Source organism: Monodon monoceros, unplaced genomic scaffold (genome assembly GCF_005190385.1).
Source record: "Monodon monoceros isolate NGI ecotype Baffin Bay Population unplaced genomic scaffold, NGI_Narwhal_1 Super_Scaffold_6, whole genome shotgun sequence".
Lineage (NCBI taxonomy): Eukaryota > Metazoa > Chordata > Mammalia > Artiodactyla > Monodontidae > Monodon > Monodon monoceros.
In genome coordinates, this window is record NW_021703783.1 from 41,546,790 (window position 1) to 41,570,909 (window position 24,120).

General features: G+C 57.0%; 1 protein-coding gene across 4 annotated transcripts; it reads right to left on the reverse strand.

Moving 5' to 3' along the window:
* Nucleotides 1-198: 198 nt before the first annotated feature.
* Nucleotides 199-20,463, reverse strand: ZNF385A (zinc finger protein 385A). 4 transcript variants are annotated; one of them, XM_029204745.1, is made up of 8 exons: nt 20,422-20,463; nt 13,864-14,000; nt 6,463-6,573; nt 4,656-4,818; nt 2,519-2,767; nt 1,984-2,153; nt 1,680-1,775; nt 199-1,535 (listed from the first exon to the last, which is right to left on the reverse strand). In XM_029204745.1, exons 1-8 carry the CDS (start codon nt 20,429-20,431, stop codon nt 1,305-1,307), a joined length of 1,167 nt encoding a protein of 388 aa, XP_029060578.1. In that variant the 5' UTR covers nt 20,432-20,463; the 3' UTR covers nt 199-1,304. The 4 variants fall into 4 exon arrangements, with proteins under 4 accessions (XP_029060578.1, XP_029060581.1, XP_029060580.1 ...); XM_029204748.1 differs by lacking the exon at nt 20,422-20,463 and having other exon boundaries at nt 6,463-6,586; nt 13,864-14,140; XM_029204747.1 differs by lacking the exons at nt 13,864-14,000; nt 20,422-20,463 and adding an exon at nt 9,595-9,714.
* Between the last annotated feature and the right edge of the window lie 3,657 nt (nt 20,464-24,120).

Sequence of the window (24,120 nt, forward strand, 5' to 3'; positions counted from 1 at the left end):
TGGGGAGCTCTGCTCACTTTGCGCAAGCCTCGGATCTTGCCTCCTCCCAGCCCCGTTTTCCCGTCCCCCTCCTTCTTCTGGCCCTCTTTCCTGTGTGCCGCCCCCCCCCCCCCCCGCCCCGTCACCATACACATACACTTCCTGATGGAATTGCTCCCAAGTCAGCGGGCAAAGATAGAGAGTCTGAGTCTGGGGGACGGAGGGCAACGAATCCAGATTTTATTGTCAGGGAGGGGGAAAAGGGAAAGACGTGGGCTGGGGGCCGGGGTTGCTACATCGTCAAGCAGAAAGAGTTGATGGGGAGGGGAAGGCCAGTGGGGGCCTGTCCCCCTCCCGGGTCTGTGCTGGAAGGACTGACGATACGGAAACCACAAGGTGGGGTGGGGAGGTCACGACCCCGCCCGAGTTGTGCAGTGGAGGTGTCTGGTGGGAGGGGACAGCCATGAGGTCTAGGAGCTGGGATGGGGTAGGCTACAGACTCTGCAAATCCTGCGGAAAGGGGCGGGGCGGGGGCGAGGCTTCTATTGCTTTTTGCTCACAGTTTTGCGGAAGGCGAGGCGGGGGCGGGCTTGGACTGGACACCCCTTGCCCCCCTTGGTACCCCTTGGGCGATGGGTGCTGGTGAAAAGAATGGAATCCGGACTGGGAAGGAAGAAGGTGAGGGAAGGGTCTATAGGGGCATCTACTTGGTCCCACCCAAGTGCCAGAGATGCCACCAAGTGCTGCCCATGGGCCCGGCTAGACCTGGGCTGGGGCGTGATGCGGGGCGGGCACAGTGAGGTTGCAGGCGGTAAAACCAAAGTGCTTATGAGGGACCCAGGATCCCGCCTGCTCCCCTCCCCCTGCGGAGGACGGGGGTGTTCACGGAAGCGCTTCAGTTTGGGGGTAGGGGGCCGGAGTCCCAGAGTCCGCTTATTGCCAAGAAAATCCATTTCTGCCCCCTGGACCCCGATCATGGCTTGTGAACCCCGTTTTGTGCTAGGTTTGGGGGGGGAAGGGCTGGATGCACATGGCTTTTGGGAGGGGGTGTCTCCAAGGGGGCCCGGGGGTGAGACAGCCCCCCCTTTTCTAGGGGAGAGGGAAGGGCAGGGGGCGGGGTTCCCTGAGATCTGGGGTGTTCCCCCCCTTCTGAAGCCCCCCTCCCCCGCTACCCCTCCCCTTTCCTGGAACCCCGTACCTCGGGGTGGGGGGGAAGGAGAGAGATCATTCAGGGAGTGCCGGGAGGAGGGACGGACTGGGAGCCCGGAGGCCTGGGTCCCGGCTGGAGGTGGGGGGTTTGAATGGGAGGGGGTTCAGGGTTCAGGTCAGTAGGGGGAGAAGAGGATGGGTCCGTGCGCAGTTCGGATGGGCCCGGGGGCCGGGTGGAGCAGGGGGTGGGTGATCGGCGGTCCCTGGAGAAGAGGTGCGGCGGGAGCCGGGCGCAGAGACAGCGGGGAGCCTGCTGCCGCTGCCATCACCGCAGCCACCGCGAGGGGGCTGGGGAGCAGGCCTCCGGCCAAGGACTTGGGCAGCTCCTTGGAGAAAGTCAGAGTGCCCTGCAGGGGGGAGAGGGGCGGGGAGAGGGAAAAGTCATTCTGTGGCCCCGCAAACTCCACCTCTCCCAGGGCCGGCCGGCATCCCCTCTCCTCCCCGCTCCGGTCCCCGCCCCTAGGACGAATTCTCCATCGCCCAGGCCTCACCGCCAGCTCCCCGGCGCCCCTGGGCTTCTTGTGACGGCTCAGTAGGGGGTTGGGCTTCCCGGCCACGCCATCTCGGTGCCGCCGGCTGGAAATGTGCTGCAGGGACCAGTGGGTGGGGGGCTGTAAACCACGGGGAAAGGAGCAACCGCCAGGGAGCGGAGTGATCGCACCTCAGCACCCGGCCCCGCCCCTTCTGTGGCACCAAAGGACGGGCCTGAAGAAGAGTCTCACCCAAGCTCCCTGTCCCCCCTCCTCCCTCAGCAGGTGCGCTCTCCAGAGTCCTCGGAAAGGGCCTTGGACCCACCTGTTTCAGTTGGACCTCCGAGTTGACCTTGACATTGCAGATCTCACAGTGGAAGGTTCGGTCCTGGGCAGGGGCCTCTGGTTCCCCGGGAGTGGGAGGCCCCAGCCGAGGGTAAGCTTTGATGGGGCCCAGTCCACTTCGGGCCTCCAGAATCGTCTTGTGCTTAGTACCTGGAGCCCCCAGAGGGCGGGAGGTAAGAGGTGGAAAAAAATTCTCCAGGCTTACTACGCCTCAAATACCCACATTTCCAATTACTATATTGGGGGGGGGCCATCAAGCGTGGGGGCTTTCCAAGGCCCTTGGGACCCTTCCAGACACAAGGTGGGTCAGGGGAGAGTCACAGTTACCAGAAATGGGGCGGGGGCGGGGAGGGAACTGAGCCGGTCAGGGGCTAAGGAATGAGGGAGATGATTAGGGAGGGGGATAGGCTGGTGAGTCCTCGAGGGTCCAGGGATGCTGGAAGCCAGGAGGGTTAGGACACAGCGAGCAGGAGGGGTGGGGACAGGGGAGCGGGCGCGGGGGAGGGAGCCCATACCTTTGTTATGTGCCTCCAGCTGGGACAGGGAGTTCACTGCCACCTTGCACAGAGCACAGTAGAGTAGCCGCTTGGCCTTCTCCTCCTCTTCCTTGCTTCCCCCAGGCAGGGAGGCTGGGGCTGGAGTCCCCGCTTCACCCTTGGTCACACCCTGACCAGTCTCCGGAACACTGGGAGGGGATGGGGAGCCAGGCTGTTTCTCTGGGGATCCTGGGGCTGGACCCAGTCCATTTTCCATGGAAACTGTCACTGGGGGAGAAACATAGGGATCGTCCCAGATGGCTTTCGGAGAAGATTCTTTATGTGGAGGAGACCTAGCCCCGTTTCCCGGAGGGCAAGGGCCCAGGAGTCCCCACCCTGTGACAACATGCGTGCTCTCATGCCCTGGACCAGAGCCAGATGTGGTCCAGCTGCCGCAGGCTGGGTGTGAGACTCCAGTGCCTGGCTCATTCTCCATAAGCTGGGAATGGCTGAGGGGTCCAGCCCCACCAGCCTCCCCTTCAGCCAGGGTGAAGCTGGCAGCCAGCCTGGTGAGGGGGAGAGGGGCATGGAACAAGGAACCTCCCCTCCGAGGCCTGCCAGCCAGCCTGGGCTTCCGGCCCGGCCAGCCCCTTCTCAAGAGGCCTGCCCTGTCCCCAGGGAGGCATGCCACAGAACTCTAGGAAGGGGCAGAAGCGAGGTGAGGAGAGGTTGGGAGAGACAGGCACAGACATGGCAAAAGGGAAACAGAAACAACAGAACCAGAGAGGGAAGAAACAGGGATGTGGGCTGCTCTATAATTCATGGCTTGATTAAAGATGCACAGGCCCCAGGCCTCAGCGCTGGGTTCTGGCCTCTGTACAGGGGAAACTCTAGCGCTCCCATTCTTGCTCCAGCAGCTGATCCAGTTTCCGGGTCAGGGGGAGGCCGGGGGTGGGGCTGGGGAGCTGGTGGGAGGGGACCTCCTGAGCCCTGCCAGTGTCCATTTTGCTGGTCCATCCTGTGATCTTTCCTTTTCTTTTCTCTTCCTCATTCCTGACATCATTTATCTCCATCCCAATCCAGACAGCACACTCACATCTCTATCTGGACAGAAGCTCCTGGCTTTCAAAAGCAGGGCAGGTCTCCTTACCTCCTTAGGGAGATACCCTAGGAACTAAGTGAGGTAATATGTATCGAGCACCTAGAACAGGGCTAGACAGAAAACGCTAGCTACACCGCCACCATCATCATCCCCCTTTGACAGAGACATTACCAAGTTAACCTGAGATGTTCAGGCTAAGAAGCAGCCAGAACACCGTTAGAACTCAGCTCACCCACTCACCCTATCTGTGCATCCCTGAGGGACGGTGTGTGTTTGTGTGTGTATGTGTGGTGAGAGTGGGGCCTGCTTCCCAAGCTGGTGGTGCAGCTCCTTGGTTTTCATTCTCCTTAGGGTAGGGGAGGAAGGACAGGCAAGGACAAGGAGGACATGGGGATGTCAGGTCTCTCTGGAGTTGCCATGACTGACATCTGATGTAATCCCAGGATGGGGGTGGGAGTTAAGGTTGTTTGGCTGGGTTTCTTGGCTGGGAGTTAAGGTTGAGGATGGCCACCAGCCACGAGGGAGAAAGAATCTCAGAGTTGCTTTTTGTAAACCCGGAAAAGACCTCACAGATCTTCAAGTCTCACTCCCTCATTTCCGAGGGACAAAAAACTCTGGCCCAGAGAGGTCGAAAGATCTACCCAAGATCACCCAGGGAGTTGCCTGGGTTTCCTGGGCTCAGTCCTCCCTGGGGGGAGCCCCCATGGGCAGACCCTCAGATATCCTGATTCTCTCCCCTGCCCCTCTCCCCAAGATGAAATGGTCTCTCCCTGGATTTGGTGGTTCCCTTTTTCTTGAGGAAGTTTGCCAGGTAGCCTCACCCTAGCCCCTGTCTGAGTCACTGGGAGGTGGGGAGGACAGACAGCGGGGACTCTGCTGAGAGGAGCTGGGGCAGCAGTGGGGGTGACAGGATGGAAATTTCGCGTCACTGGGTTTGGCTGGGACTCACCTTGGGTGGGGCTGGGGTGGGAGCTGAGGAAGAGAGAGATGAAAGCAGAGGGGAGTTCTGGGAACTGGGGACAGAATGGAGGAGACAAGTTCAGTTGAAGGATGCTGGGGGGGAGTCAGACATACCTGGACGGGGGGCTACACCCTCTCCATTTGGGGGCGTGCCGCCTGGGGGAGCTGGATCTCCTGTTTCCCGGACGCTGGGCTCCCTGCCTCGAGTCTTGGCAGCCTCGATGCCTTTGACTCTTCGGGCATGGCGATTACCCTTGTAGTGTGCCTCAGCCTGGCTCTATAGGGATGGAGGAAGAAAAGGGAATCTGAGATCGTCTTTCATCTGAACATTCTCCCCATGGAGCTCCTTCAGGTGCTGGGGTGGCCTCAGCAGGCTGCACTTAACCTCCCCTACAGCAGGGAGAGGCAAAGCCCCATGTCGAGGACCCTGGTTACTCAGTCGCTGGGAACCTGGGTCCCCACCTAGCCCAGGCTCTACCCCACCACCACACCCAGGGCCTGCCTGCTGACTCAGGCTTCCCACCTTTTCCAGGGGTGAGGGAAGGGGACCCCACAACTACAGGAGAACCCTAAATGGGAGGGGCCGAGCAATCTAGCCAGTCCGCATCCTCTTCGACCCCCGGCCTTCTATGCCTGTGTCCCCTGGCCCCAGGATCCAGCCTTTGCTGCTCCTGGGACTCCCACCCTCACGCTGGGAGTCCCAGGAGCTCTGCAGCCTGGGCTGTACCCTGACTACTCCCCTCTGGGTCTCATTTTCCCTGAAGCCTCTGCGGACACCCTGGAGGACCCTGGCCCCAAGCCCAGCTCTGGAGACAGAGAGAGCAGCAGAGACAGCTGTCAAAACAGAGGCGCTTGGTGGGGGAGGGGAGAGGAGGGCAAAAAGAGGAGAGGGCTGTTTACTATTGGCCCCTGGCCCCTCCAGTCTCCCACCCTCCAGCAGTGAGCAGAGCCAGGGTTGGGGTCGAGGTCAAGGGGAGGTCTAAATCTGGGTTGGTCCTGGAGCCACCCCACACTGTGTGCACCCCCTGCTAAGAACACACAATCCTGGAACCACAAGGTCACCCAGACAGGCGTAAAGTAGAAATAAAAGGTGTGGATAGGCAGGAAAAGACTGACAGCCCAGGGGTGGGCCAGGGGTGTGCAGAGCCTGGAGGCATGGTGTGGCACGTGTGTGTGTGTGTGTGTGTGTGTGTGTGTGTGTGTGTGTGTGTGTACTGGGTAGAGAAACAGAACATGCTTTCTTTTCCCTACTCAGCAGAATGAGGCTCTGCTGTTTTTCTCCAAAACTTCTCAGAACCTGCACGCCACAAAGCCCCCTCTAGACCCACACAAAAGTCCCAAGGGAGCCTCCGAGGGAGAAAATCTGGGAGGCCAGACACCAAGGTTCTGAGTTTGGGGTGGCTTCTCCCATGGGAGAGGCTTTCCCTTGGGAGAGCAGTGGGGGCCAGGCCTTGTGTGTAATTTGGAGGGAGGATGGTGGAGAGAGGAGGAAGCCAGGAGGTTAGAGGGAAATGGGTGAGCCGGGGAGGAGTTTAGCAGAGGCCAAGGAGGGCACAGGCTCTGCAGGGAGCCAATGACGTAACTCAGCCCTGTACCCAAGACCAGAGGGCCAGAGGCCACACTCCCACCCAGACACAGATGGCCACCTGTGTTCCAAGAAGTTCTGAGCCAGGGATGCCTCAGTCCCCAAGGGAGGTAGGGGTCAGCCTTAGAGGACTGGGCTATATACTTCATGTCAAAATATACAGCCATCTCTTGTCCCTCCCGAGTGCTTTCCATCAGCCCTGCCTCTCCTGCAGTATCCCCTCATATCCCCTTAATCCCTGCCCCTCACCCAGAGCTCCCAGACCCTGCCCTCCCCTAAGATCCCCTGGTCATCCCTGCCCCAGCCAGTGGATGGGTGAGCAGCTGGGTTTCTTACCTGAGAATTGAAGCGGATCTGACAGACATTACAGGAAATGATGGGCCGCTTGGTCTTGAGTAAGGGTCCCCCAAAAGTGTGGGACAGTACAGCCTTCTGCACAGGGTCCATCTGTGGAGGCAGGCTGGGGTGAGCCAGGAACCCCAGCACAAGCTCATGTCCATCACAACCCCACTGGCAGCAGCTGGGTTGAACCAAAGTCCCCAGAGCCTCCTCCCAATCCCCCAGCATGCCAGAGGGCTCTGAGCCTCAGCTCCCTGATTCCCTCCCAGCCCAATCTTCATAGCACTGGAAGGGACCTGAGAGATCCCCTGGCCCAGTGCTCCCATCTGACAGAAAGTAGAAGTGGTTTGCCCAAGGTCAGAGCATGACTTAATAGCAGAGCTGGGACTTGAACCTGGACTCGTCTCCATCCGTTATACCATGAAGATCAAGCTCTGTCACCTTGACCTTCCTCCTGGGCTGATCCACCAGAGGCCCACTCAGGAAGTCTCAAAGCATCCCAGACCCTAGGGCTCTCAGCTGAAGCCTTTTTCGGCCTCCTCTCTGGGGCAAGACCATCAACCAAGCCAAGCTTCTGGTCCCAGGAGACAGATGTTCCTAGCTTCCCATCTCTGCGCCCCAGGTTGCCCTAACACACTCATTCCCTGGACCTCTTAAAGCAGTAGCTTCTAGAGGGAGCAAAAGAACTCAGGAGAGAGTAGGTGGCTCCAGCGGGAATAAGTCGGAGAACGTAAGAAGCTGGGCTGGCCTGAGGCAGCCCGGGGATCTTCTGAACTCCCTCCCCTTGGTCACAGGGCTATGGGGCTGGGCTATGGGGTTGGGAGGGATCAGGGACGGCCTCTGCCCCCACCCTGGGTCAGCAGATGTCTTTGCAGTCTCCTGCCAAGAGTTCACATGAGGCGGGAAGAGGATGGGAGTTTCAGTCTGAGGCTTTCTGCTATGAGGATAAAGCCAGGGGCCTAGAGGCATGAAAACTGCCTCCCTGCCCTGTCCTCCTCCCTTCTGGCCCCCAGGCGGCCAGGGAGAGGCAAGCCTGGAATGCAGCTGAAGCTGAGTAGAACTGGGTGGGGGCTGGGATCTCTCATAAGCATGGAACCAGATTAGAGCTGAAACCTTATCTTCTAGGTGGAAGGATCAAGTGAAAAAAAAGTTGCTGGGGGTACCCAGCTCCTCAGCTGAAGCCCTCCCTGCGCCCAGGTCTTCATGATTCCCCATGAGACACTGGTGAGAGACAGGAACACGGAGCAGGGGGAAGAAGGTGGTCTGGAAAGGGGCTTTAGCATCCCTGTGAAATGCGCCATCCCATTTGGCAGTGGCAGAGGCAGGAGCCAGGTTCAGATAACCGGTCTGACAGACCAGTGTCAATTTCCTGGCCTGCCGTTGGCTGGAAGCAGCCCCTCTCAGTGGCTTACTCTTCACCTCCTGGAAGCCCAGGTCCTTTTCAGGGAAAAGCCAAACAGGGGAAGACTGGGTGTGTCTGTGTGTGTCTAGGCAGTCTATGATCAATCTGTGCAGGGGTGGAGTGCGAAGGCGTGTCACGTGCTGTGTGTACACCGTTGCTGTATCAGCGGTTCTGTGTCGGGGCTCTGCCGAAGCCACGGATGGTCAGGTTGTGCAATCTTCAGCTGTGTGTTTATCGGTGTGAATGTATGATGTGTCTGGCAGGAAGACAGACCGAGTTGGAGACAGGCTTTAATCAGAACGGGGAGACAGATGTTGCACTCAGCTCCCAGCCTCCGGGCGACAGTCCTCCCTAACCAGGGACCCCCCAACTCTGCCCCAGGGTTCTCCATAGCCCCTGGATGTCCTCACATGCTGGGTGGGGAATGGAATTCAGCCCAAACAGAAACCCAATCTGGGCCAGGAAACCTAAGTCGATGAAAATGGTAGGGAGAGAGGAGTGGGATGGAGAGGGGAAAGCAGAGGTCCCTGGCTCTGTCTGTGCCCCACCCCAGGACCCCAGCCTGCTCCTCAGAGTGGCTGAGGACCCAGTGCCCTGAGGATGACCTGTGAGCTGACTGTCCCAACATCCATCCCCTGCAAATTGGTCCCTGTCCCGCTTGGGTCCTTCCTCCAGGTGAGAGCCTTTTCCTTTGCACAGCCCTCTCCTCAGGCTTAAGTCCATAAACACCAACTAGGGGTGGGAGGTGGACAGAGAGGAGGGCAGCAACCCAGTCAGGTAGGTCCTTCCCACCCTCTCCTCCGGGAACTGAGGAGACACCAGGCTGAAGGTGAGGGTTCCTGGGCCCAATCCCTGCGCAGGTGGAATATGAGCCACTGAAGTGCTGCTCCAGGCCAAGGTCAAGAGGCCCTGGTGACCTAGATGAGGGCTCTCTGGGGAGGGGTGAAGGCCAGCATCTCCCAGAGCCCTCTCACTCCAGAGCCCCTTCCCTAGGATTTTGGCCTAGACACTGTCTGGAAAGGTCCACAAAACAGTCTCCTCCCACCTGCCCTCCAATAGCAGACATGAAAGGGAATCGCTCTCCTAAGCTGGGGCAAAATGAATCAGGAAGGGCAAGGGGGAGGGAAGGGGGAAACCAGATCAGGAACACCAGGAGGGGCTATGATTATATTTCCTTCCATTGCCCTTTATCTGATGGCACCGCTGCCCCTGTCTGACCACCACACCACCTCCCCGCCCCAAATAAAGGCAAAAAGGGAAGGGGGATGGAATCTCAGGGATGGGAAGACCTGAGGGACAGGAAGGATTGAAACAGGAAAGAGAGGGAGCTAGAGGGTGTCTAAAGAGCAGGTGGAAGCTGGTGGGGGAGGGATGCTAGGAAGGGGACTAAGGCTGAGATGGGGTCAGGGCTGCATAAGGGATCGGACCGGCGGCGTGGCAATTTGAGGGTAGGTGTAGGACCTGATGGGAAGTCTGAAAATTTGGGGGACTTCAAGGATCTGAGAAACAGAGGCCGGGGTATCCAGTATGGTGGCAGCAGTCTGGGGGGCGCCAGATGGGATCCGGAGATTGGTTGGGGCCGCGCCGGTCGTGGGGGATGGGCCGGATAACCCGAGGACCAGGCGAAGGGAGAGGTAGGGAGCCGGGCAGGGGCGGGCGGGGATGGGGTGGGGGGGCGCTGCGGCAGCGGCGGGAGCCAGGGAGAGAGGAGGGGCCGGGTGGCTTACCCTGCGGGACCCCGGGGGACGCGGCTCCATGGCCCGGGGTGGCGGACCCGGGAGGGGAGGCCGAGCCTGGCCGGGCCGGGCAGGCCGGGGACGCGGCGCTCGTTGCCCGGGTGGCTTGGGGCTGTGCGGCCGGGCCGGCCCGGAGAAGGGGAGGCGGCGCCTGCCCGGCCCGGAGCCCGCCCCAGAGGCGGGGCCGAGGGCGGGGGCGGGGATAGGGAGCTCGGGAGGCTTGAAGGGGCGCTAGGGCGAAAAGAAGAGAGGACGGGGTGTCCATGTCCAGACACTCGTTCCAGAAAGACCTGGTCCTGGCGAAGGGCCCCTCGGCCTGGCGACGGGGCATTGACCAGATGCTCCACTGGGCTTCCTCCAATGGGGACCCTTGCTGGGTCCAGTATCCCTACCAATGGCCGACCCTGTTTCTCTAGCTTGGACCTTTCTCCTTTCTTTCACCCCTTCCACCCTCGCTCTTCTGCTGACAGCTTCTCATTCGAGTCCGCAGACGACCCTTTCCCTGCTCCCTCTGCACACGACCCCTGTGCCCCTTATACATGTCACTTCCCCTACTAGGAATGCAAGACCGAGCCCAGGTACCCAGGTGTCAGGCACTGCTCTCTTAGTGACTCCTCTGAACGGTGGAGCTGGGGTCGCCCAGGGCAGAAGCGACCTCAAACTGGGGACATCATCCCTAACCTCTTCCCACCTCCTCCTATCGCCCGCCACCTGCTGGAGAACCAGGTTCCCGAAGGGCTTATGCTTCGTGCACTTGCTGCCCTCTGGCGGTAGAGTGGGGGCAGCACTGGGGGACGAGGGACAGGAGGGCAGAACAGCCCACTGCCCCAGACACTTCCTTATCCTCTCTGGATAGGTCCTGGGATTCCGGCTCTCTCAGCTCCGGATCTCATCCCCTCCGTTCCACCTAGGGCCGAGAGATGAGCGAAGCAGGGGCCTGGATGTAGAGAGAGGCTGTCTTTGGGAGACAGTGAGGGATGTCCAAGGGCAGAGGGACGCATAGTTCAGGGAGGGGTCTAAGGGGTAGGAATTACCCGAGTAGGAAACATCTGGAAGTATTAGTGCAGGGAAGGAGAGACTCTTCCGTGAATAATAATACCATCCTCACCACCTAATGTTGACTGAGCCCTTGGGATGTGCCAGCGTCTGGACTGAGCTCTTTGCGTGGATTATCTAATTTAATCTTTACAACCACTATTATAATAGTAAATACTATTATTATCTTCATTTAATAGATGAGGGAACTGAGGTTGAGAGAGGCTAAATAATTTGTCCAAGGTCATAAGCTAGTAAGTGGCTGAGCTGGGATTTGAATTTAAACCCGGGCGTTCTGACTCCAAAGCCCTGTACTTAACTGCTGCACAGCACTGCCAAGGCATGTCTGCAGCTTTTCTGCAGTCCTCCTTCCCCCGCAGAATTTGGCACTATTGATGCAGCCTGCCACACTCTCTCCCTTGGCTTCTCCAACTCTATAGGAACCTGGTTCTGTCCCCACCCCCTCCTATGGCTCCTTCATTTCCTTTGCAGGGGCCTGCCTCCTCCTGTTCCTACTGCCTAATTCTGCTTATTCCCCAAGGCTTGGGCCTTGGAAACTACCTTTCTCTCTCTGATCCTCTAGTAAATAAAAACAATGAAATAACGTAATAATCATAGCAGCTTACACTGATTGAAAACTTACTTTGTGCTAGGTGCTAGGCATTATGATTATGTGATACGATTCTCACAACAACCTTGCGAGTTGGTACTATTACTGTCTTCTTTTACAGCTGATAAAATTGAGGTTCAGAGTGGTTAAGTAATTTGCCTAAAGTCACACAGCCAGTACTTTTGGAAAATCAATTCAAATCCTGCCAGTCTGATGCCAAAGCTGGTATCACTCAACACCTGGCCACACTCTCTCCAAGCTTATCCACTCTCATGGCTTTAAATAGCTCCTCCCCACTAGAGGCCGTGGAGCCATGAACCTGGGGAGTCAGAAACTTGGGATTATCCACGTGAATCAACTAAGTAGCTTTGTGATCTTGGGAAAGTCACTTAACCTCTCTGGGTCAGTGTTTCCTCATCTATAAAATGGGGACAAAGATAGGATACCCAAGGTTAAGTGTAAATCAGGTATGTAGACTGGGGGGAAACTATTCCCAGCACCTTCTGCTCCAGTCACACCCAGTCAACTGCAGTTTCTCAAGTGCTCTTTTTTAGCCCTTGTTTCAGTCTGGAGTGTTCTCTGAAATCCCTTTTAAAATCCTACTAATAGTTCTTCAAAGCCCAAATCACAACGTCATCTGCTCCAGCTTCAATCCCTTTTTCCTCTGCTGTTTCTTTTTTTTTTTCCTGCTCAGCTCTGGTTGGTCCCTCACCACATCCAACAAGTCTTTCCTGACACCCCCTTGGGCTCCCCTACAAGCTACCTGCCTCCAGCACAGCTCTTCTCACACTATAGGGTAAATGCTAACTTGCTGTCTTTCCTACTACACCATGAGCTCTCCAAGCACAGACTGAGTCCTGTGTCCCTGATACCAGTGCCTTGCACATAGTAGGTGCTCAAAATTTTTTTTGTTCAATTGAATTTTTGTTAGTGTCTCTGTCACAATATTTATAACCCTTCCTCTGTTTTGCATTGTAGATCACTGCATACACATCTGTACTTCTTTCCTGAATATAGCACCTTCAGCATGGGAGCATGTCATATTTACCCTCATGTCTCCATTTTATCTAGGACAGCGCCTTCCTGATCGTCATTACTCAATTTTCTCATCTGTAAAATGAGGATAAAACGACAGCTACCCCATAGAGTTGCTATAAAAACTGACATATGAAAAATGCTTTGTAAACCTCAAAGCGCATTGCAAATGTTGGTTTGGATTCTCTGGGAGGAGTTTGGAGGAAGCAGCAGGTATAAAGAGAACTGTATTTGGAGTCAGATGCTCTGGGTTCAAATCATACCTTAGGCACATACTGCGTCAACTTAGATAAATTCCTAAACCCTTCTGGGCTTTAGTTTCTGTCTTCCAGTATGTCAAACTGGAATAATAATGTCTACTTTGTTGGGTTGTGGTGAGGATTTAATGAGATCAAGTATAGAAACATCTACTGCAGGGAATTCCCTGGCAGTCCAGTGATTAGGACTCCACATTTTCACTGCTGAGGGCCTAGGTTCAATTTCCTGGTTGGGGAACTAATATCCCACAAGTCACACAGTGTAGGCAAACAAACAAAAACCACACGCACACACAAAAACACATCTACTGCAGTGCCTGGTGCATAGTTGATGCTCAGTACGTGTTTGTAACTGAATATGGTTTGATGGTGGGTTACTTGAATTGAATAAAGCTGACTTCCCCCAAACCTTTAGCTCCAGCCCACTCTCCAGGACCCAGAGTCCAACTGTCTGCTGGACATTTTTGGCTCAACGTCCCACTGGTCCACCAACTCGCCATGTCCTAAAGGGCGTTCAGCAGCCTCACCCCAGGCCAGCCTCCTCCTCTAACTCCCTGCCCCTGGCAAGGTGATTTCTTTCTCCCGGTCACAGAGGCCTGAACCCTGGAGTCATCCTTGACTCATCTTCTCTCCCCCACCCCCAAACCCTGGTTGGTCACCGTGGCCTGTCAAGATTTCCTTGGAAAAACCTCACCCACCCCCCTTCCTTCATGCACTCTGCCGATGCCACGGGCCCGGTCTGGCTCTCCAGGTTCCCCTGCAGGCCCTTATTGCTGGGACAGCCTCCTAACTGGCCACCATCTTCCAGTCTCTGCTCCCTTCCATCCAGCTGCCCCACTCACCTGCCTCAAACACTGCCCCTTCCCACTCACTCTCCTGCTCAAGGATGGATAATGCCTCCCTATTTCATAGTGATTAAATCGAGACGACTTTGCCAGCCCTCCAAGCCCTACCCCACTGACCCTACCCTACCCACCCAACGGTGGGCTCCAGAGAGCTGGAGCTTACAAACAGGCTGCTTGTGCCCTTGAAGAGTCTCTCTTTCCACCTCCCTGTACTCACTACCCCCAGTCTAGGTCTTGTGACTTCTCTCGATGGTGGACACTAGCACAGTGTCTGGCCCATAGCCGGATTTCAGCGAATATTAGTTGTTATTGTTGTCACTAGTATACCAGAGAGCCAACGACACTTGTAACTGACTAGAAGTAAAGGAGATGGGGCCCTAAGAAGACATAAGGAATTAGATACAAGAGGAGAAGAGGGCAGGGAGGGAAGCAGCTGGGGTGGCAGAAGGGTGGGGAAGGCAGGCAGGCTGCTACTCACAGTGCTGTAGTTGCTAAAGAGGCCCAGGGTGGGTGCCGGCTCCAGTGGGAAGGGCAGGATCTGCTTGAGGTCCAGTGGGGGCTGCATGATGGGGGGCTGCCGTAGCAGAGGGAGGGGCCCTGCCCGGCTCAAGCTGCCTAAAGACCAGAGAAAACATTATGTGGGGCAGGAAGGCTGAAGCTCGGGAGCCCAACCCAAGCCTGGCAGTCCCACTTCCCAGCTGGGGGCCCACACTCAGAAGTGTGACCCCCATCACACACACTTCCCCTGCTGGTTGGCTCCGGAGCAATGGAGCACAGTGCCCTGTGGGCCTGGGGGAGGGCGCAGACCTGTTGTTCTTCCCTTCTGGGTGATTTTCACTTCCCCCTTCTCCAGCCTCCCTCCCCCAAGACCTTTAGGCATTTTACAGACCCAGGAAAATCACAGGCCTTCTCTGCAGGCCGCCTGCTGGACCACAAGGAGTCCCATGCCCCTGGCTACTCCCTTCTTCTGGTTTTGCTTTCCCCCAGGGAATCCCAAAGGCTAAGTCTTAACCCAGGGAGAACTGTCAGGTGAGTGATTCATCCCACTGCTTAGAGAGGAATATTGAGGCCTGTATTTGGAGGAGGGCTGCTGGATCTTTCAGGCTCCCCAAAGTTATGATTTTGTCCCAGTCGTAATTCTTAATTAACTGTCGATGTCTCGGGGTAGGAAAGTGGCATTCGATCTGGGAGGTGGACTGCCTGTGGTCATTCTCAGAGCCCCTTCTCCCCACCTTCCTGTCCTCCCCAGGTTCCTCTGTCAGCCGCGGGAATGTTCAGCTCAGGCTCTGCGGGAGGAACTGCGACCAGTCCCTGGGAGGGGAATGCCTGGGTCTGACCCCAAGGGGAACTGAAACTCCACTACCGTCCCTGAAAGCTTCTCCTCCTGCCCCAGAGCCATGGGAGGAGCCCTGCCAGGCTCCACACGGCTGGCCCCTCTGGGCTTCTGCTGGCCCAGCTCCCTTCTGCGACTTCTCTGTCAACCAGTCAGGGAACTCTGGCTGCCCTTCATGGCTCTGGCAACCCCCTGCCAGCAACAGGGGTCCCCAGGAACAAAGGCAAACCCAGGAGGCTGCAAGCTTAGCCCCGTCCTCCCATGACCTTACTGGGGCAGAGGGTCCCCCTGGGATCCTTTCCTGCTCCCTCCAGAGACGGCCCCTTTTCATACCTTCAGTGTCTGGTGCCTGCTGCCCCCAGGCAGTGGCCTGGCCCTGGCCCCCCAGGGGCCTGGGCCTGACAGCGTCCCCTTCCCTTGGTTCTGCCCCCTGCCCCCTCCCTTGCCAGCCTCCCCCCCAGTCCAGTCAGTAGAATCAGCCAATCAGAGTCCTGGAAAAGTGGGGCAGAGGGGAGGGCGGGGGAGCAGGGATTAGGGGAATCGGATGCGAGAGGGTGGGGGTGGGGAGGGCTCAGGCACAGCTGGGGGCAGGGAGCTGGTCCAGGAAGGTCTGGAGGGGTCTGTCTTTTCCACCCACTGCTCCGACTGGGCAGCTAGGGTGCCTGAGGCAGAGAGGGGTCAAGGCTGCTGGGAGCTTGGGCTGCAGACATCTAAGGGTTGAAGGAGAAGGGCAGGATGCTTGGCTTTGGCCCTTGGACAGCTGGGGGTCTGTATGTCATGTCCGTTCCCTCCTCTGCCACCTCGGGGTTGCGATGGGGTAGGGGCAGAGGAAAGAGAGAGACAGTCAGACAAAAGTGAGTGAGATAGAATGGGAAAGACTGACAGAAGCAGGAATAGGCGACTGAGAAAAGGGACATAGACACTGAGAGAGAAGAGGACAGGGGGACAGTGGAGAGATGAAGAGAGTGAAATGAGAGAGAAACAGAGACACCGCTGAGAAGCTGGGCACAGAGCTAGAGACGAGGGCAGAAAGACCAGAGGACAGAGAACAGAGAGAACGAGAGAGGGAGAGAGGAGACAGAGGGACCGACAGACTGACGGGGCAGGGCGACCATCTCCCCTTCCCCTCTGTCCGCCCATGGCTTCTCCCCTCTGTGCCCGCCTCCTCCTGTCTGGCACACAAGGCCAGGGCAGCCTTAACGAGCCCCAGGCGGCATCAGGAATGGTGAGAGAAACCTGAGCACTCCCAGAGTCCCAGGCACCCAGCACCCACCCCAGGCAGCTGGTCCGGGGCTGGTACTTGCTCCGGCCCCAGAGAGGGAGGCAGCTCAGCTCCTTGACCCTTTCCTGGCTCTGAACTCTCCAGTCCCCCACCCCTCAAACAACCACCTCAGAGGAGAGAGGTGAGTTCCACAAAAGGCAACAGAAGAAAAGAATGTTTTCAGGTAAAGCACTCTGAGTAGTAGCACATTTAATCTCTGAGGTGACTGTTCTATGGCATAGCTGATACTAGTTTTTAACCATCTGACACTTGAAGAAACTGAGGTTCAGAGAACTGATAAAGACTCGGCTGACGTTACACAGCCTGTAAGTATCAGAGCCGGGATTTCCATCGAGATCTGCCACCCTCTTTCTCTGCTACGCAACCCCAAAGGGCTCCCATTTAACCCTGAATTCAGCAGAGATCTGAGAAAGGCTTCCATCTTGTCCAAGGAGAGGAAGGGGAGAACAAGTTCCATGTACTTCCTGGGGTTGGAGGAAAACAGGTAGCAGCCAGTCAGTTCCCTCTAGCCAGCAACTCATCTTTTCCACTGACAGGAGCCCTGGGGTCGGGGGAGGGAAGGGGAAGTGGGAGGAAGGAAGGAAGGAAGGATGCAGTGAGGCAGGGAAGCAAAGTGGGCAACTGGAGATTCATGTGTCTCTTTCCCAGATTCCTGGGTCCACTCCACTGAGATCAGAGGTGGGAGGGGGCAGATGGCAACTTACGGACCACGTGGGGAGAAACTGGGCCCTTGGTGTCAGGTAGCCCACGCCTCAGTCCCCTCTCGGCCATCCTGAGAATAATATGTATGCCAGGCGCTTTACATATATGCCCCCCTGCGGACAGCTCTACTGCTCACTAGCTGGGTGACTAGCTCGTTTCCGAAGCCTCTCTGTCTCATTTCTCCTTTGTCAAATGAGAGCAATGGTACCTGCGTTGTGGAGTTGTTGAAAGGATTGAACAAATCCATGTAAAGTGCTGGCCTGCCACAAAGAAAGCTCAATAAATGTTTGCTAAATGAACGAATCCTCATCTTATAGATGACTGTCAGCTCAGAGAGGGGGAGTTAATTGAGCAAAGTCACACAGCTAGTGAGGGATTTGAACCTGTCTGGCTGGCTCCAGACAGGGCTTTCAGGCACCACACTTTCCTAGGGATGGAGGGGGAAAAAGGCAGGAATATAATAAGTGCTGTGAAGGAGGAAATCCAGGGCTTCATATGGCTGGTTAGGTGAGGGCTTCAGGTGGGTTTGGAGGAGGAGGTGGAGAGCAAACTGGAGTGTGTGTGTGTGTGTGTGTGTGTGTGTGTGTGTGTGCGCGCGCACGCGCGCGCGTGCACGCACACACGTGTGTGTGGGTCTGCACACCATGTCAGGCATGGCAGGGAGGAGCTGAGGCCTGGCTGGGACAGGCCGCTCCAGAGGGAAGCTCATTAGCTCCAGCAGATAGAGCCCCACCCAGCTCCGTGGGGAGCTGCCAAATGCTTTATTAAAGACAGTTCCCAACCACTTTGGGGGGGGGTGAAGTCTCAGTCCCTTGGATGGATGGCCATCTGTCCATTTCTGCACCCCACCTGGACCTAGGCACTTTGATCCTGCTCCAGTATCCCCCCAGCACCAGGCCACAACCAAGCCAGGTCTGACTCCTTACTCCTTCCATCCCACTCAGAGCTGGTCTTTTCCTTCCTCTCTTCCCCAGAAATTCTGGCCAGGTGGGAGTCCCAGTCCCTTGGCTGTCTCTGGTCGGGCCTAGGGCCTGAAGCCCCTGTGGCAAAGAATGGGAGTGTCTGCCAGTGAGCTGGCTCTGGGAGCAGCAGCGTGCGGGTAGGAACAGGAGCCAGGAAGGATGTGAGGGTAAGGCTGCAGGTTAGCGTTTGTCTGGAGATTGGGCCGCAATGAGATTCAGATCTCAGAGAGGTATTGGGGATAAGGTTGCACGTAGCGTTAGGGCCCAAGGTGGTGAAAAACATGGGGTCAGCACTGGGTTAAAACGGGAATTACGCTCTGGGGCCAAAGGAGAAATGAGATTTGCGTCTCGACTGGAATCTCATCTCTAATCCATCCCCTTTTCACTTTAGGCCTTTTGGCCTCTTCTAACCCCAGAAATGCCTAAAACTTGGGGATTAAGGGGAGAGCCTGGAACCCCTAGATCTTGCCTTCTTGACCAAGTCTCAGGTATTTGAGGTATTTGTCCCCTTCTGCTGCAATTTCCCCCTTCTTGGCAGGAGGCCGGCTGAGTGCTGGAAAGGCTTTGAAGTCAAAGATGAAAGCAACAAGGGGATGATTATGAACAACTACTCAAAACATCATCCCTAATAACCCCGGGGGAGATGTGGGCGGGGGCAGGGCCTAAAGGGGGAAGGTGGCCAGGAAAGGCAGAAGGAAGACCCCTGGGTAATTTTCCTCGGCCTGATGGGAAAAGCCTCCCTCAATGCCCCCGCCCCACATACCACACCAAGGGCCCAGTTGGAGAGGAGGGTAAGCAAAGTTCAGAATGGTGAACCTGAGCCCAGAGCCACCACCTTAAACCTGGGCCCACAGTCTAGCTCTTGAGCAGGCAGGCTGGGCCTCACCTGCCGGGCAGAGCACCTGCACACAGATTCAGTGGACCTCAGCGTTCAGAACCTGAAAACCTTAGAATGGGCCTCAGGCCTGGCCGGCAGCTGCCTCCCTCTCACCTTCCTTCGTCAAAGAGGGTTAAGGTATGTGGCCCGCCAGGCTTCCCACCCCTCTGTGGGCTGGGCACAAGGAGGGAGTTAATCGCAGTGTCCTCAGGGAGGTGTGGTGGGCATCCAGTTGGTGGCCCCTGGCATTCCTCCTGTGGTGGGATCTTGGGCTGGTTCGAGCAGGTTCCCGAGGTCCTCTCCAAGGCCTACTGACCAGGAGAAGCTCGGCTCAAACTGGCCTGTCCTGGACAAGCATGATGTTGCCTCTGGGGTCCGTGCCCAGGCTGGGGCCAGGGTGCAGGGATTGCACAGGTTGGAGGAATGTGGAGCCTGTGCTCTGGGAACCTGAGTCCAAGTGTGCTGGTGGGGGTCACGCCAGGGTCGGGACAGTCTTCATAGATGGGCCTGGAGTCTCTTTCCAGCTAGAGACACTCTTGGGAAGAAGGCAGGCAACCAGTCATTCGTGCCTCTGTTGGCTCATTCATTTAATGGATTTGATGGGGTGCCAGGTGGAGAGGGGCAGATGTAGAGTGGTGAGAGCAAGGAGCTACAGGAGTGGGGGGGCGAGAAAGAGGTGGAGGAAGGAGGGCAGAAGGGGAGAGAGCCACCTAGTGGGAGTCAATAGGGGTCAAAGGAAAGAAGAAAAGCAAGAGTCAAGGGGGCCCCAGCAGAGGGCTGAGGTGGGAGCCAGGCGAGCCCTGGGGTGCCAGCATGCAGCCAGGTGTCCCCGGTGGGGGGCAGGGAGACCACAGGTGTCTGGGCCTGGTGGGGGGGTCTCCCACCACAAACAGGGCCCAGGAACCGGCCTAGCCAGGACAGAGGGCAGAGGTCAGAGGTCAGAGGACAGAGCAGGCCTGTGGACTATCGTGGAGGCAGGGGCCTGGAGCCCGACGGATGAGCAGTCCTTTCCTCCCCCTCCCGGGGCTCCCTTCCCATGTAGGTCATGAGGCTGGGGTGGCTGTGGCTGAAGGGATGTCAGAGCCCCGCGGGAGTCTCCCTCTGCCATCCTTGTACTCCCCGGGGCCCCTTCCTCTGCTGGTGCCCCCGGCCCAAGGCAGGGGTGGGGGTGGGGTGGGGGAGGAAGGAAGAAGAAGGCAGCCGGGAAGGAAGGGCCCAGGCAGCCAGAGCAGGGAGACAGAGGGGCAGGTCCCGGCGTGTTGGGGCAGGATGGCTGCGGAGACAGGATCCGAGCCGCAGGGGCCCTGGGATGGACAGTTTCCCACCCCTTTTTCTCCCCAGACCCCTTATCTTCAGCCCTCAGGTTCCCACCTCCCACCACACACCTCGAAGCTACACCCACCATCTTCTCCCCCCGCCCGCCCCTCACTTCCTCCTTTCCCTCTTATCCTGGGCCCAGAAGGATGTCGGAGTGTTGGAGCTAAGGGTGGGGGAAGGACCCGGGGCGGGGCGGGGGGGGAGGGGGGGACGGGTCAGAACCTTTCGCTCAACTCCGCCAGGCCAGGACCAGCCCCTCCCCCAGCCTCTCGTAGACTGTCATATAATATTCATGAGCCTCATGAATACGCAATGTTCTCATTACGGGGCGGGGGTCTCACTCGGCTCTGTCTCCCCCTTTACCACTCCCTGGATCACCGGGAGAAGAAGCGGCAGTTTGGGGAAGAGGGAAAGAGGGGGCCCCAGATGTGGAGCCAGATGAAGGGGGAGGGGGAACCGGTGGCTGACGGGCGGCCGCAGTCACCGCGGTGCGGGGGGTTGGGGGGTGACCTACTGAGAGGGACCCAGGAGCCTGGAGCCGCGGAGCCGCAGAGCCCACTCACCGAGGATCATGCTGGGGACCCAGGCGTCCGCGGTTCCGCGTCGCTCTGTCCCGGGGGCCGTTCTGGCCGGGCTGGGGGTACGGGGGTGGAGTCGGGGGAGGAGCAGAGGCCGGCCGAGGCGGAGCGGGGGCGGAGCCCGCAGCAGGTGAAGACGGGAGGAGGGGGGACCCGGGCACCCAGGGCTCCAGGAGAGGGCGTCCTGGCGGCTCCTTGTTTCCTCCCGCTTTCTCTTCTACTTGCTGCCCTGGGTCTTCTGGATTTACGGTGTCACTGCAGCCAGGGCTGGGGGAACAAGACACCTAGAGGACGGTGTGTGTTGATACAGGAAGCTGGAAACTAAGATGCCTGGGATCCCGGGAAGGGCTGAATCTGAGGGCGGGAAGTCTGGTCACAGGCTGATATGGGGTGGGGAATGCCTAAGTACTCTGGCGAGGGATGGGGCCTGGCTGGATGGGACACCTGAGTCCTCTCCAGAGTGATGGGCTGGGCAGGAGCAGAGGGTGGGGCAGAGAACGTTTAGGTACTAGTTTGTTTCCCTGGCTCTGGAGCAGGATGCCTGGGGGCTGGGTCTCAGAGGTGAAACGTGGGGTTGAAGATGGACCCCGGGTTGATCTCTGGCTGGGGTCCGAATGCCTAGGTCCTTAGGGAAGGTCTGAGGGAAGGGATTGCAATCAGTGGACCCAAAGAGGTGGAAATAGAAGCTTGCAACTGAGATCATTAGGGCAACCAGAGATGACAGAAGATCAAGAACTGAGGCTCAGTCTTGTAGAGATGACCTGGATTGGTGGGGATGGGAGCATCTACCCAGGGCATTCCCCTTTAAGGTGAACTTGGACTGAAGAGGCCTGGTAGGGGGTCTTTGATGAGGTGGAGGGGAGGATGGAGGATAGGACAGAATGTATGGGCCGGGGAGAACGTCAGGGGAGAGGCGGAGTACAGGACACCGGATGTAGTCTAAGGACCAACAGGATGTATTCCAAGGCAAGCAACTGGGACCGCAGCATGAGGCTGGAGTATGGGAGTCCACGAGGTGTCTGGGGAAGATGCAGCTGCTGCAGCCTGGACCTGTCTGTACCTGCCCCAAGAGGGAGGGCAGCAGGAGGATTTCCCAGAATGCCAAGCAGCCAGCTTCAGGCCAACCCCAGCCAGAGGGAAAGGAGGTGTGAGTAGGAACTAGAACACTTGGGATTTAGGGACAGTGGAGGCAGGGAGGAAGAGGTTGGTAGAAGGGCAGGGGGACTGGAGTCTTGGAACAGTCTAGGAAAGAGCAAGGGGACTGAAGACTGGCATTCCTGGGTTCTGCAGGGAATTTAGGACCATACGGCTAATTAAGGTACAGGAAGTTCAAGTTCCTGTTTCTGGGCCTCAGCAGTCTCTTGTCCTCACTCCACTGATCTGGTTTGAAAAAAAGATCTGTGTCTGCACCTGCCAAGATGCTCCAGCTCAAGGGCAAGTGAATTCTGGGGGTGCTAATGCCTTGGCATTGTTCTGATCCAGAGACCCAGAGATCTCAGGGGACTGTGGCCTTGCTGCCCAAATCTGGCCTTGGGGGGAGAAGGTAGGGTCTCCGAGCCCATCAGAGGAGGTCCTCTTGCTCCAGAACCGACCTACCACCATGCTGTTCGAGCCTAGTATCACAAAGCCTGCTTCTCCCAGACCTTGTTATCTACCCCCCCTTGCCTCTTCCCATTCTTTCTCCTGGGTGGACTCAGAGAACAAACCAGAGTCAGCATCAGGCGTGGCTGATCAGTGATAGAGACCCCTTTGCCCTCATCCTCGTCCATCCTCCCACTCTACCCCCAGGGACCCTGAGTTAGGGAGGTCTTAGAAGAGGGGTTCCTTAGCTCACCAGGGGGAGGCAGCTGGCTGGAGGGCGGGGTGACCTTGCAGGCAGCTGGAGGGGGACAATGTGTGGGATGAATTCATTATTGATGAGCCCTGCACCCTGGGCTACTAATGAGCCCAGGCCGGCTGCTCTAATTGATGTCAAGAAACTTGAGACCCCCAGATCAGCTTCCCGCCTGCCAGCTGCCTCTCCTGAGCCCCCTCCCCCTTCTGTGCCCCCAGCTGCTCTGTTCCCTTCCCAGGGCCTCCTTTCCATCTCCACTGACACAGACGAGGCTAGGACTCAGGACTTCCCCTTCCCCTCTTGTCCCTTTGCATCACTCAAGTCTCAAGATGGGAGGCAGACAGGCTCTGGAGGGGTTGGGAGATTGGGAAGGGGAAACAGACCAGAGCCTGAGAATTACAGTTCAGGGACAGAGAGGCTGGTGCCGGGTTGCATCTGCAGCATTGCTGAGCCCAAGGAATTCTCATCTTGTTTTGTGCATCTTCGGGAGAGACCTTGTCACTCTCTGAGACTCAGAGGCACAGGCACTATGCAGACACACCCGTGATACTAGCCCAGTACTCACAGCCCACTTCCCTCCTCATTTCCTCCTCATAATCGCATAAGAAATCTGATTTGGCCCCTGGAGTTCGGCTGATGCCATTCCCACCCATCCCCCGAGAGGGCGAATATGGGATTTCCTTCCTGGAGAATTCCCAGTGCTTTGTTATGCCACAGCTGTCACCCTTGGAAATACTGCGTGTCTCTTTGCCTCGTCAGGTCTCACCCTGCCTGTCAGTCCCTCTTCATTTATGGGTTCTGGGAAGAAGTTCCCAAGTTACAGAATTATCAAGAAGTCACAGATTGGAGTGTGGAGCGGGCTTGGCCTCCTAGGAGAGATATTTTTGAGAGCACGTGGGTACTGATAGGCAGGAGCCTAAGTTAATAAGAATAGCCCTGCTGATGGGGGAAGAAAGGTGAGGAGGACCTCATTTCCTCCCCTCTCCAAATTCCCATGAATTTGTGGCTATGCTGCCCTCTGGTGGCTGAACTCTGGTTTAGCAGGACATGAACATCTTTGCCTCTAAATATCCCGCTAGCATTTCAGCACCCCCCTCTGTCCTCTTCCTGGATATTAGGACAGTCCTAGAGGAGACAGAGGATCCTGAGGGGTTCCCTCACTCTGGTTTCTCTTCAAGGACCTCAAGGCCATGTTGGTTAAGCATGAGGGCTTTCACAGTCAGGCAAGGCTGAATTTGAGTCTGTGACCTTGGGCAAGTTACATAACTTCTCGGGACCTCAATTTCCCCTTGTGTAAATGGAGTTAATTGTACCTACTTCACACATTTAATTTCTATCAAATTAAATGAGATACTGTATGTAAACTATTTAACACTCCCTCTATGCACCAGAATACAATGGGTAATGAAAACAAAACAAAAACCCAACTGGCTTTCTTCTGATTTAGTTCTGTGGCCTTTTCTCGCAACCCATTTCATTATTCTGATTTAGGAAAGCCCAGGTGAGTCTCTGGACCATGTTCCCCCACCTTCAACTTGGACCTCCCCCTTTGTATTCTTCCCTAACCCTCAAACCCAAAGAGAAGGGATTCCGCTCCCTTCTCTCCTGGAGGTGTGGGGGCCAGATCTGGCGGGGCTGGGTGATGAGCAGAAGAGTCAAGCCTTTCTTTCACCCCTTCCATCATCTCTTTCACTTAAGAAAAGGGAACCCCCAAACTAGTTCCACAGTTGCTGGGGGTCATACTCTTGGCTCCCAGTGGAAAGAAGCTGCAAGAAACACAAACATTTCCTACCCACCAAGTGGTCTGGTTCCAGGAAAGTTCTGGAAAGAGTGGGGATAGGACAGATTCC